The sequence below is a fragment of the Rhincodon typus genome, chromosome 4 (genome assembly GCF_021869965.1).
Source record: "Rhincodon typus isolate 14 chromosome 4, sRhiTyp1.1, whole genome shotgun sequence".
NCBI classification, from domain to species: domain Eukaryota; kingdom Metazoa; phylum Chordata; class Chondrichthyes; order Orectolobiformes; family Rhincodontidae; genus Rhincodon; species Rhincodon typus.
In genome coordinates, this window is record NC_063335.1 from 394,130 (window position 1) to 408,186 (window position 14,057).

The window sequence follows — 14,057 nt, forward strand, 5'->3', positions numbered from 1 at the left end:
GTTGTACAGGACATTGGTGAGGCCACTTTTGGGATACTGCGAACAATTCTGGTCTCCCTTCTATAGGGAGGATGTTGTTAAACTTGAGACAGTACAGAAAAGATTTACAAAGATGCTGCCAGGACTGGAGGATTTGAGTTATTGGAAGAGGTTGAATAGGCTGGGGCTTTTCTCCCTGGAATATCAGACACTGAGGGATAACATAGAACAAATGATCAGAGGTATAGATAGAGTGGACAGCCAGAGACTTTTTCCTAGGGTAGAGATAGCTATTACGAGGGGGCATAATTTTGAAGTCAATGGAGGTAGATATAGGGGAGACGTCAGAGGTAGGTTCTTTATTCAGAGAGTGGTAGGGGCGTGGAATGCATTGCCGGAGAGGGTAGTGGAGTCGGCCTCATTAGGGGCATTTAAGCAGCTATTAGATAGGCATATGGATGATAGTATAAGGTAGGGGTGGAGGTTAGATAGACCTTAGGTTTAGGGTAAAAGTTCAGCACAACATCGTGGGCCGAAGGACCTGTACTGTGTTGTACTGTTCTATGTTCTATGTTCTATAACATAGAACATAGAACATAACATAGAACAGTACAGCACAGTACAGGCCCTTCAGCCCACAATGTTGTGCCAACCTATTATCCTACTAAGATCAATCTACCCTGCATAGCCTACATTTTACTATCCTCCATGTGCCTATCCAAGAGTCGCTTAAAAGTCTCTAAAGTATCTGACTCCACTACCACTGCTGGCAGCGCATTCCACATGCCCACCACTCTCTGTGTAAAGAACCTACCTCTGACATCTCCCCTATTCCTTCCTCCAATCCCCTTAAAATTATGCTCCCTCATAATAGTCATTTCCGCCACAGGGAAAAGTCTCTGACTATCCACTCTACCTATGCCTCTCATCATCTTGTAAACCTCTATCAAGTCACCTCTCATCCTTCTTCGTTCCAATGAGAAAAGCCCTAGCTTCCTCAACCTTTCTTCATAAGACCTGCCCTCCAGTCTAGGCAGCATCCTGGTAAATCTCCTCCACACCCTCTCTAAAGCTTCCATATCCTTCCTATAATGAGGTGACCAGAACTGAACACAATATTCCAAGTGTGGTCTAACCAGGGTTTTGTAGAGCTGCAGCATAACCTCACAGCTCTTGAACTCAATTCCCCTGCCAATGAAAGCCAACACACCATATGCCTTCTTAACAACTCTATCAACTTGGCTAGCAACTTTGAGGGATCTATGGATGTGGACCCCAAGATCCCTCTGTTCCTTCACACTGCCAAAAATCCTGCCATTAACCCAGTATTCTGCATTCAAACTTGACCTTCCAAAATTAATCGCCCTGTAGATGACCTTGTAGAGATTGAATAAATCGTAAGGGCCATGAATAAGGTGAATAGCCAAGATCTTTTTCCCAGTGTAGGGGAGTCCAAAATGAGAGGACATAGGTTTAAGGTGAGAGGGGAAAGATTTGGAAAAGACTTGAAGACTAACTTTTTCATGCAATGTGTGGTGTTTATATGGAAATAGTTGCCAGAACTCAGGTGGAGGAGGGTACAATTACAACGTTTAAAAGGCATCTGGCTGGGTATATGAACAGGAAGTGTTTGGAATGATATGGGCCAAATGATATGGGCAAGTGGGACTAGGTCAAATTGGGATGTCTGGTCTGCGCAGATGAGTTGGACCAAAGGGTCTGTTTCCATGCCATATTACTCTTTGACTCTGTATGTGTGTGGGAAGTGTATGGTGTCTCATCACTTTCTATGATGTGTTCAGCTTCTGTAAGTACATAAGGAATGCACCCTAACAGTTTGATTGCAATGCTGTTCCATCACTATCTATAAACTTACCCAAAGTATTCTGCCCGTTTGTAATCTGTCATGACCCCAAATTGAAATTTATTTCTGATGGCCTGATAGAATGCTGAGAGATTCATCAAATTTTCTCTGAAATCTCAGACTAAATAAATGTCCTTCCCCCTCCTGCAGGGCTGAACTTTTAGTTTTCAATTTTCATCATTCCGCAACCAAAGTCTACCACTAACATTGGGATCCAAGGCAGTGGTGAAATAGAAGCAAAGACATTTTTTCCTGGATAGAGTTTATTAACTATTCAGTCTGATGGTACGTTTGACACACCTGTTCCCCTTTATATCTACCCAGTCAATTAATTAATCAAGTAACATAATAACTTCTTTAATAGCTTGCTTTATAACAGTTCCAAAGGGCCCTCTTATGTAGACTCTCTACCTCTGGACCAGGAGGCCTGGGTTCAAGTTCCACCTGCTCCAGAGGTGTGTAATAACATCTCTGAATCTGGTTGTTTAGAAAAAACAGGTTGAATTGAAAAAGTAGTAACAGTTCCAGATTATTCAAATCCCAATTCACATGCACATAGTTACAGGTTATTCAAATCCTGATTTGCATACACACAGATCCAGGTTGTTCTGATTCTGGTCTGTATCTACTCAGTTCTGTATCAGTTTCAAATCGGGAATTATGTACACACAGTCCCAGGCTGATCAAATCTTTGATCTTTGTATGCAGAGTTGCAGGTTATTCTATAGTCACACAGTTCCAGCTTTTTCAAATTTTGACCTGCATGTGCATTAGATTATTCAATTCTTGATCCACGTACAAGGAGTTCCAGATAATTCAAATGCTGATCCATGTGCACAGTTCCAGATATTTCAAATCTGTATACACAGTTCCAGATTTATTCATTAATCAGCTGCTTGCTATTAAATAGAAATTAAATTTAAAATTCACTTTTAACCTTTCTTTAGAATACCTATTTTAACGGCTCTTATCTTGGGACGATGTCACTTTCTAACTGTCACATTTGTTTAAAGATTAATAATTGGAATAACGTAACAAAAATCGAAAGAACTGCAGATGCTGTAAATCAGGAACAAAAACAAAGTTGCTGGAAAATCTCAGCAGGTCTGGCAGCATCTTTGAAGTAAAAAATACAGAATTAACGTTTCGGGTCCGGTGACCCTTCTTTCTGGAAATAACGTGTCGCTTCCATGCCTGCGGAAGCGCAGCTTTGGGGCGGGGGGAATGAGAGAAATGGAAGGGTTTTTATTGTCTGTGTGAGCACTTGACCATTGCCGGCGGTAGGACCCGCGGAAGGGAAGGAAGCAGGCAGATCTGCTGCCAGCTTGGTGTGGTGTGAGTACAGCACCCCCTGTTAGCTCTCAATCCAATTTGCACCTTGCAAGAAAAAATAGGAGCGTTTGGCTCTGTCTCTGCCCTCCTCCCTGAATTCCTTGTACCACAGCTCGGAGCGTCATCCGTGGAACGGTTACAAGAGGAGGGGACTGAAGCATCATCTGGGGAGAGAAGGTAGTTGACTGAGTGCAGTCCGATCTCACTGAGCACTATCTGGAGACAGGGCAAAACCTCCGGACTACGCTTTAATAGACAGAAGCAACTTTAGTTTCCATGGGATCATGTCCTGCAGTATGTGTCACACACACTTCATGTACCGGTTGATTTGAAAAGCTGACAGGACAAAGTGTTGCTCTGATCACTTCTCGAGGTAATTAAGTTGAAACTGATTTCTTGACTCAATTGCAATAGATTTTCTCTTCGCTCCTGAATTTCTCTTTGTTTTAAAACAATCCTGCTTCGGGGCATTAATCTCGGGTCTCCTTTTTTGTAGAAATTCAGAAACAGATTTTTGAGGGGTGGCTGTTCCTGGTTAGAATCTAGTTTGTTCATCGATGATGTAAATGAGAGTTTAATGTGATTATTGATAGCTCGTTATCGTATGACTTGTGTCTCCTTCTCTAGAGCTTTGGGATTGAGTTCCGCCTTGCTGCTCTGAAGATGTGGAGACTGCAAATTGTCAGATTGCCGACTTTCTGGTTCCCGGTGTGAGAGCAGGGCAAGCAGATTCTGCCCCTTTCTCTCTCTCTCTCTCTGAAGCTCAGATCTGGCTGGTAGCTAGAATAGGTGCTGCTGTTTCTTCTTTTTCTTCTTCAGCATCATCTTCATCATCATCATCATCATCTGTGTTGTTAGTTGGACCTGTCCGACCTCCCATTCCAAGCCAAGCCGCACAGGCAGAGTGAGAGACTCAGAGACATCCACGAGCGTGCAGTCTGCTTCCTCCCCACATCCCAGAAGCACAGATGCATTTTCGACTCGTTTCACTTGCGCTCGTTCTTCTAAACTGTGTGGATTATGGGCACAGCCTGAATAACCGAGGGAAACGGACCAGGAGAGGTCAGTGATGGCGATAGGCTTAAAGAATACAGCTAAGCGATTCTCACCCGGGGTTACTTTAATAAACTTTTTTTTTGAAAAGGGAATTTACATTTAACGTAAGCCTATTCTTAATAAGTAGGTTTTCTTGTGTTTTGAGAAGAACCCGATCTCTAACTACTTCCAATCCTGGGGGAGTGCTCCCGGATCAGGGATTAAGCGAGTGCAGGCACCGCTCCCGACCTAGCCCCGAATTTAACCAAAGTATGTGGGTTCGTATTTTCCACTTCCTCCACTTCACCGACTCGGACTCTGTGTCTGTGTGTCGGTTTGTTCCTGTCTGTTTCTGTGCGCGCCTGTGTGTGGTTCCCCTTTCTTTCTTTCTTTCTCTCTCACACACACACCTTTTTTAAAGGTTATTCTGTTTAAATCTACCGCCTGGCGCTTAGATGTTGGAGCCAATTCTCATTCTCCACCCCCGACGTATCCCAGACACACTCTCTGTGTTCTGTGTAAATCGGAAAGGTGGGTTGGGGATGTCACATCTCCAATAGCCGTGCTCTGTAGAGCCCCACTCTCCAGTCTGCTCTGTGGGCTCGGTTTAAAGGCGCCAGGGGTTGGAGAAAACTATTCTCCCAAATGCCAGGAGAAAGACAGAGGACACGAACTCTGAGCTGTTGGTGAGCAGCGGCTGGTCTGGCAGTAACAGGTGATGCAGGAGCAGCACAGCTTACCGTCAGCAATGTTTTCAATTAAAACTCAAGCCTTCTGTGTAACTTGATAACATGAACATTTAGTGATAGGAAGGCGATGAAGATCAAGCCTTTGGAATACAGTCAACAATGAGAAAGTCGAAGATTATAATTGGACACAGAGTAAGGAATTTCAACATTGAAAGGAGGTTTCTCTCTGGGAGAGGAGGGTGTTCCTGGTGTATTTTGTGCGGGTTTGGGGGGGGGGGGGGGGAGGGCAATGGTGTGAGTTCATTGCGGTGGGTTGGGGTAGGGGGGAGTGTGGAGTGCGGAGTGCACGGAAAAGGCTGGGACACGCGAACTTAGCCTCGAATTCCTGAGTTCGGTCTAGTCATTTCATTTCTTTGGGCTCGGATTCTGTCTCTATCTGATACAAACTGCAGCATCTGGATCTGGGAGTGCTGCCATTCTCTTTAGAGAATGTACTCCATCTAAGTATTAACATTTACATTCGATTTGCATTCGGTGAGAATGAGCAAGGAGTGAATTTCCCACCATGATGCTGTGTTTTCTCAAACAAAAAAAAAGTGGAATAAGCTTTGTGGGTGCGGGTTTCCATCCTCACTGCTGGCTCTCAAGCTGATGCTTCAGGTTCCAGTGGAGCGGGGATCTGGGAAGTTAATGCGATCCCAGCCTTTCTGGCGAACATAAAGGGAAGGGTGTGACACTCTAGTTCTTCATCACATCTTGGTCCCCTAATTTAAGGACGGATGTAAATGTCTTGGAAGGGCTTCAGACGAAGCTTCCAAGATTGACATCTGCGCTGAGCCGTTGACGTGTGAGAAAAGATTGAACGAGCTGGGCCATTTTGCACAAGAATTTCAAAGAGCAAGGGATGATGTGATTGAAAAATATAAGATCCCGAATTGTCTTGACAAAGTCGATGTGGAAAGTGTTTACTCCTGTGGGTGGGTCCAGGACTAGGGGCCGTTGCCCTAAAGTTTAATTAAGGCCGAAGGATTTCTACCGCCCACCAAGGACAACTTTGAAACCCCCTACCTCAGGAAGTTGAGGTAGCGTCATTTGGTACTTTGAAGGCAGAGGTAGATAGATTCCTCTTAGGCAGGGGAATCAAAGGTTATCAGGGATTGATGGAATTGGCAAATTTGAAACACAAAGTTTTGATTTCATTGAATGGAAGTGCAGCGTTGAGGGACCGAGTGGCCTACTTCTCCTCCAAATTTATGTTCATTTCATCCAGATATGAGATGATCAAACCTCAGAAAACTTAATTTAAAGCTAGCTCATTCAGCTTGTAACATGCTAGAAAATCCTGTATTCTGAACCAAAATTTGTAGGAGGGGAGGAATCTAACTTTCTGTTCACTTTAAACATTTTTGGATACCAGTTATTACTGGACTAATACACTAAGTGTGGACAGTTTGAAAAATGCTTGTTCATTCTTAAACTTTCTTAATGAAAAGCGCTTCTGAAAGTGGGATGATCATTTTTCATATTGGCATAAAATTCAAACTAGTTCCTTAGGAAATCTGCTATCCTCCTTTCTCCAATTTAGAATTCAGGTGTGGTTTGACTCTTAACTGCCCTCAATGTCATTATGTCACATGGTAGCATAATACTACCAAATTGTTTAAGAAGGCAACTTATCACCATGAAGTTTTAACAATGCGAGTTGAGCAATAACTATTTTGGGGGGAAAAATGCCTTAAGTTTGAAAACTCAAACTGACATGATGTGGCTTCATGTGTAAAGGTGGCTGTTTAACCTGACAGTTACAATGATAACCTATTGCTGTGACAACTTTTTCTTCAATAAAAATATCCAAATGCATTTTACAGCAGTGTTCAAAGAAATTTTTGGTACTGACCCACATAAGGAGATTGCGATAGACAACTGAAAGATTAATCAAAAAGGGAAATTATAAGCACCAAATTGTGTAGGGAATTAATTCCAAACCCAGGGTTAGAGGAAACTGAAGATGCTGAGGGGCAAATCATGGAAATTATTTGAAATGAGGTTAAAAGTCTTGCACAGGCAAAGGGTGAATGGGACTTGCTAAGAGTTAGGAAATCCATAGTGGAGTTTTGGTTGATCTTAAGGTTACAGTGGAAGCTTGACCAAGTGTGCACTGAGGTATCTAACGGAATCACAAAGGCACGAGCCAGAGATGCAGTTGTGGCTATGCCCTTGTGGTCACCTTTGTTGGTAGACTTGTATATTCTCAATTTCTGCCAAATGCATTCAGTAGATTGTGAAACCCAGTTAGATGCCCAAGTATTTCATTGAACAGCTGAAAACCTATCTGCAAAAGATTTAAGAGTGTGCAGCTGCCTCAACTTCTCATCCAGTTAAACATGACTCCACCAATATTTGCATGGCACTCGTGCTTAGTTCTGTGTGAAACCTGGGTAGTGACACTTGTCTGCTAAGTGGGAATGAGATTCTACAAGACTAGTGTACGATTGATGTCAATGTAAGATACATTTAATGTTGTCAGGGGCTGTGTACAATATTGTCAGTAGAGGTGTGCATAAAGTTGAATGACCAGCTGTATATTTGTATTTTAGTGTATTTGCTCAGCAGGGTATCAGAGTCCAATCTGAAAGAATGCAAGACGGTTCAAGTATATGAGAGTGGAAGGTTTGCTGTAGCTGTGTAGATTTGAGACCATGCCTGGTTTAGTGTACAGTTTTGGCCTTCTTGCCTGAGAGAGGATACAACAAGTGCCCGTGAGAAAGCATTTTGGATTGATGAGCTGTTCAATGAGGATCAGTTGAGCAAAGAATTCAGGCTTGCTTTAGAGCTTAACAGGAATGAAAGGTAATTTTACAGAAAAGTTAAAAACTTAAGAGTGCTGACATGTTGTTTTTCCCATGGCTAGAGAGACTAGAGGTAATAGATTTTAAATAAGCATCTGCCTTTTGGACTGAAATGAGGATTGATTTCTTACCTTGTGATTGTATGTTTGGAATTCTCTAACTCTGTGCTGTGGATACATTTGACGTAGGCAAAGCTGGAATCTCCTCTAGATTTTTGGGCACTGAGGCGAAGGACTGTGGAGTTGAGATGGACATTTTTTCAGGTTGGAACTGCCATCACCTATTTCTGAAACTCCAAGGGTGTCAAAAAGCAATGACTGGTGTAAAGCATTACACGTGGGAAGGAGAAATGGATGCTGTATCCATCAGGAATGTAGCTGATAATACAGTGCTCTGCATATGTGACCAAAATAAAACTAATGGCATGTAGTCAGGACGATAAAACAACCTCTCTAACCTTAAACATTATTCAATAAAATCACCTTGAATTCTTCCAAACCCTGGACAAAACCAGCTCATTCTGCTCAACTAATCCTCATAAGAACAGCCCATCAATCCAGAATTTTCTTGTGAACACTTGTGGCTTCTGTTAGCAGGCAAGAATGTTCTTCCTTGGGCAAGGAGATCAAACAGTACACCGTAAACTGGGTACTGTCATAAAACTGTACAACTACAGCAAGACTTCCTTTCACATAATCTCTAAACCCCTTGCATTATCTCAAATTGGTCTCAAATATTCTGGCAAGCAAACACAACGCGGCTGCCTGTACAACCTTATGCACACCCCTACAGAAATTTATCCTGAGCATCATGTTATTGTTAACGTGAGGAAATCTGAGTTCTGGTTAGACCGCACCTTAAATTATGTGATCTGTTGAGACATTCAACATCTGGAGTAAGCTCTAAAAAGAGCTGCCAATGTGATGCTGATGGTATTAAAAGCATTTCCCACAGACAATATGTAGACCATGTAAGTTAGAAAGGTCTAATGTCCTGAAGCCAGTTTGTGCCTAATTCTTTTAACCATTTGGTTATGCCAGTTTAGTCTGCATGTGAGCTGAGGTTCTGCTAGAGTATCAAGTAGCCAAATTCTGTCCTTACCCAGTTGTGTACAGATACTGCTTCATAATGTGTGACTGCTTTTAATATAAACTAGCATTATTTGCTTCAAAACCAATTGCGCAAAATGATTTATTCTTGAAAGTTGCTTATTAAAAACATTAGTGTTGTTCCCTTTTTCTCAAACTGACTGATACATTTGGAGAGCAAGACTATAATTATATTATTCAGGTGGTTAAACTAGGTAATTGCACCAGAATTAGCTCAGTGTTTTGCTATGATGCTACTTTCATGTTTGTGGGGGCAAAGTGCAATAATTTGAGAAATGTTGAGTTTCCATTGCTAGAGCTATTGTTAATGCAAGGAATTAGAAGATTTGTGTAAGAATTTTATTCAAGGCAATTACAGTTTGACTCCAGGGGTGGGGTGGGGGGGGAGCGGTGCAACTCCTAACCTATTTCAGCAATTTTAAAATCACCTCAATGAAGATGTGTATCTGGTGTTCGAGGATGAAAACCCCAATTGTGTTGGAATGACTTAAATGAAGTGGTTTATTGAGCATTTGGTTCTAGGTTATAATCTCTCCACTGTTGGATTTGAAAAAGGATGACAGTTTTGCTTTTGTATTTTAGTTGTAGGTGCATCAGTGATTTCATCTGTCATTTTAGTATGTAACATACTGAGATTATATAGCACAAGGCTATCCTCGTACCCCAAACATTAACATCACAGTTTAGTTTCTACTTGATTTGTACAATATTAAACTTCCCAGTAGTTTGTTTTTCTTTTGCCAGATTCTATCTTCTGGAAAATTCTAATCTCAATCCAAGGATTCCAGAAATTGTATAAGCAGTGTTTTAGATGGCTGCCTTTAGGAGGCAGCATTTCTTGTAAAGTGTCTTCATGACTATCCCAATGTTAAACTGAAAGCCCAATGCAATTAAATGCAACTCTATAGCCAAAACAGTTTTAAGCGATAGCGAAACATCCATATTTGAAGGTACTGTTTACCTTAATTGCACAATGTTGAAATGTAAAATACAAACTCTCTTTTGACTGTGTTTGATTCAAAAAAAGATGTTTTCAGATTTGAATAAATTATTTTGTAGTTGAGCCAGTACTGGTTTGATCCCTATGCATACTTAACAATAGGAACAAACTATTTTGAATAATGTTTATTTTCCCATGGCTAATTTCATCATGACCCGGTTGGTAACACTTTCTCCTGAGCCAGAAGACCATGTATTCAAGTCCCACCTCAGACTTGAGCACAGAATCCAGGCTGCCACACCCTTTGCTGTACTAAGTGGGTGTTTCACTCGGGTGTCAAATTTCGGATAAGATCCTCATCTTGGGCCCGTTTGTCCCCTTTGCATATGGGAATGACTGACTTGAGCATTGCTTTGAAAAAGAGCACTGAAGTTCTCCTTGGTATCCTGGTGAATATTTGTCTTTCGCCAACACCACTAAAAACTGATCATCTGGTCAGTACTCCTTTGGTGCTTGTGGGCACTTGCTTTGTGCAAATCAACTGCTGCGTTTCCTGCATTACCACAGTGACTATATTTCAAAACTACTTCAGTGGCTCAAGTGCTTTGGCATGTCCTGAGATTGTCACAAACGCTATATAATTGCAAAAATTTTTCTCTTCTTCTGTTAAAGTAATAGCAAAGTGAAGTACGTTCAAGTGAAACTTGACTTTTGAATGGTTATTGTTGCTGTAAGATAGCTGGAAGGCAGTGATCCATGGAATCAGGCTGTTGAAGTGTATTGGGGTCTGTGGCTTCTATTCAGCTTCAATAACTTTAAATATTTTCATATTGAATCCATTTTCAATTGGTTAAAAGTTGCCTTTAAACATGGACAAAATAGTTTTTCCAGCTAGTGAAAATGGCCTGAATAGACTACTGCACTCCAACGAACTCTTGGGATTAACACTGGGAAAGTGTTACATTAGTGTCTAATATAACTGGCCTTAGTGAAAACCCATCTGTATAATAAAGTAGTTTGCAACTGCAATAGTGACCGGAATCCTTCAGTTTATGAACAGTGCTTTACATCCCTGGAAGACAATGGCTCGCTGGGTAATGATTGCCAAATCCCTGCTTTTAATTTAAAATAAATTATCGATATAAGCTCCACTTTTTTTAGCAGGTTGATGTTTTATTATCTATCCCTGTTTTGAGAAGATGGTGGTGAGCTTTCTAAAATAACTGGTTGACTAGACCACGTCAGAAGGCAGTTCAATCATTTGATGAGGGATTGGAGTGTCTCAACCCCAAATTGAGGCAGGTTGCTAGGATCCCCCCCGCCAATTCCCCGTAAGTCATTAGTGAACCAAAAGGATTTAATGTCCTTCTAATAGCTCTATGGATTTTGGCAAGAAATACCAGGTTTTAGTATCTGATTTTTAAATTCTTAATCTCACAGGGAGGTTTGAACTCTATAATTCTTTTGAGTTATAACTCCATGTGGGGGAGAGGGAAAATGGATGGATATCTGTCTCTAAAATCACAGGCTTTTGGTAAGAATAAGCTGCTCTTTGTTGAATGGGATTGTAAGAACTGCTAATGCTGGAGTCAGAGATAACAGTGTTATCTCCATGGAGGAACACAGCAGGCCAGGCTGCCTTGTGCTTCCATGAGGAGCTCGAACTGTTCATCAAATTTACTAACACCTTTCAACCCAACCTCAAGTTCACCTGGACAATCTTCGATACCTCCCTCTCCTTCCTGGACCTCTCTGTCCCCATCTCTGGTAACCACCTTGAAACTGATATCTATTTCAAACCCACCGACTCCTACAGCTACCTAGACTAGACCTGCTCTCACCCATCTTCCTGCAAGAATACGATCCCCTACTCCTAATTCCTCCGCCTCCACCGGATCAGTTCCCAGGATGGGGAGTTCCACTCCCAGACATCCCAGATGTCCTCTTATTTCAAGGACTGCAACCTCTCCCCTCCATCAGTGGTCAAAAATGCTCTTGACTGCATCTCTTGTATTTCCTGCACCCCTGCCCTCTCATCCCTCTCCCCTAACAAAAACAAAGACAGAAACCTCCTTGTCCTCACGTATCACCCCATTAACCTCTGTATTCAATGTATCATTCTCCACCACTTCTGCCACCTACAATCCGACCCCACAACCAAAGATATATTTCCCTCCCCACCTCCTATCTGCCTTTCGTAGGGACCGCTCTCTCTGCGACTCCATCATCTGCTCCACACTCCCCGCTAGCCCCACCACCACCGACACCTTTCCCAGCAACCGCAGGAAGTGCTACACCTACCCCTACACCTCCCCCCTCACCTCCATCCATGGAAGCAAAAAAATCTTCCACATCAGACAGAGGTTCACCTGCACATCCGTCAATGTGGTCTATTGCATCCGCTGCTCCCGATGTGGTCTCCTCTACATCGGTGAGACCAAGCGGAGGCTCAGAGACCAGTTTGTAGAGCACCTGCGCTCTGTTCGCAACAAACACCTTCCAGTTGCGAACCACTTCAACTCCCCCTCCCACTCCCTGGGGAGCATGTTCATCCCGGGCCTCCTCCAGTGTCTCAATGACGCCACCCGGCAACTGGAGGAGCAGCACCTCATATTTATCCTTGGGAGCCTATAGTCCAAAGGTCTCAATGTGGACTTTATCAGTTTCAAAATCTCCCCACACCCAGCTTCATCCCATGACCAACCCACCCTCTCATTCCTGCTTCCTTGACCTGACACAACTTGTCCATCTTTTCTTCCACCAATCCACTCCTCCCACCTCACTGACCAATCCCCACCACTCCCTAACCGCACTCACCTATCACCATCTCACCTACTTTCCCCAGGCCGACCCCTCCTGTCTCTATTTATTTCGGAGCTCCCTTCCCCCTCCCCCATTTCTGAAGAAGGGTGCCAACTCAAAACATCAACTTTCCTGCTCCTCTGATGCCTGGCCTGCTGTGCTCCTCCAGCTCCACACTGTGTTATCTTTGTTGAATGGAATCTTGTTGCTCCACTGCCCTTCAAGTTGTAGTTCACAAACTTGATAAAGAAAGGCTTCCATTCCTTTCACAACTTAGGAGTTCCATAACAATATTTTTCAGAATGCAGTCGATATTGAAATGTAGAAGTCAATTTGTGCAAAGCAAGTTCCTAAGTACAGCCAAGTGATGATCAGTTTTTGATGTTGAATGAGTGTTACATATCTGTTGAATCCAACTTGGACAATTTCTGCCTCATCAGTAATGTGATGTTGTCGTCATGTGTCCTATTGAGTTGCACTTGTTTAGTCATGACCTACTCTGCCAAAGCCAGTCAGCTCCTGACCCCTTTACAGCTTTGCTACGAACATCAACAAAAGAGCTGAATTCCAGAGGGTTGCTCAGTGATTGCTGCCAACAGCAAGACAGCATTTGAGTGAGGGTGGCATCATGGAGCTCTAGGAAAGCTAGAGTCAAATGGAATCGGAGATAGGGGAAGGTTACAAAAGCAGGTCTGAGTGAGCAACCAAGTAACTGCCATCCTGACTTCACAAAACCTGTCCACCATCTACAAGGCACAAGTCAGGAGTATGGTGGAATACTCACTCCCCACTTTCCTGAATGAGTGAAGCCCTAACAACACTCAAGAAGCCTCATATCATCCAGGACAAAGCAGCCTGCTTGATTGGCACCCTATCCATAAACACTCACTCTCTCCACCATTGATACACAGCAGCTGTATGTACCATTTACAAGATTCATTACAGGAATTTGCTGTTTAGACAGCACCTTCCAAACACATGATTGCTCCCATTTAGAAAGCCAAGGGGAGCAGATACATGGGAGAATTGCCACTTGCAAGTTTCCCTTCAAGCCACTCACCATCCTGGCTTTAGAAATATCATCATGCCTTCCCTGTTGCTAGTCAAAATCCTGGAGCATCATCCCTAACAGCATTGTGGGTCAACTCACAACACATAGAATGCAGCAGTTCAAGAAAGGAACCTACCAACACCTTCGAAGGCATTGAATACTGAGCCAGCAGGGTTGCCTACTTCCCAAATAAAGATAAAAAGATCCTGTGGAGAAGACACCTGCTCCTTGGCCATGGGATCATTTTGTGTCCATTTGTGTCTTTTTAACATCTTTTGACAGATCAGACCCCTGAGTGCCCACTCCCTCAATACAGCAGTTACTAGATTTGTCAGCCTTATATTCAATGTATGAAGTAGGACTTGAATCCACAATCACCTAATTCTAAGGCAAGAATGTTCTGCACT

General features: G+C 42.7%; 1 protein-coding gene across 1 annotated transcript in view; it reads left to right on the forward strand.

Moving 5' to 3' along the window:
- Positions 1 to 3,360: 3,360 nt before the first annotated feature.
- rspo2 (R-spondin 2) overlaps positions 3,361 to 14,057 on the forward strand; it is a 123,256-nt gene continuing 112,559 nt past the window's right edge. The window contains exons 1-2 of the mRNA XM_048595988.1: positions 3,361 to 3,548; positions 3,803 to 4,237. Coding sequence (XP_048451945.1) covers positions 4,144 to 4,237 — 94 coding nt within the window. The 5' untranslated portion in view covers positions 3,361 to 3,548; positions 3,803 to 4,143. The remainder of the gene's footprint in view (positions 3,549 to 3,802; positions 4,238 to 14,057) is intronic.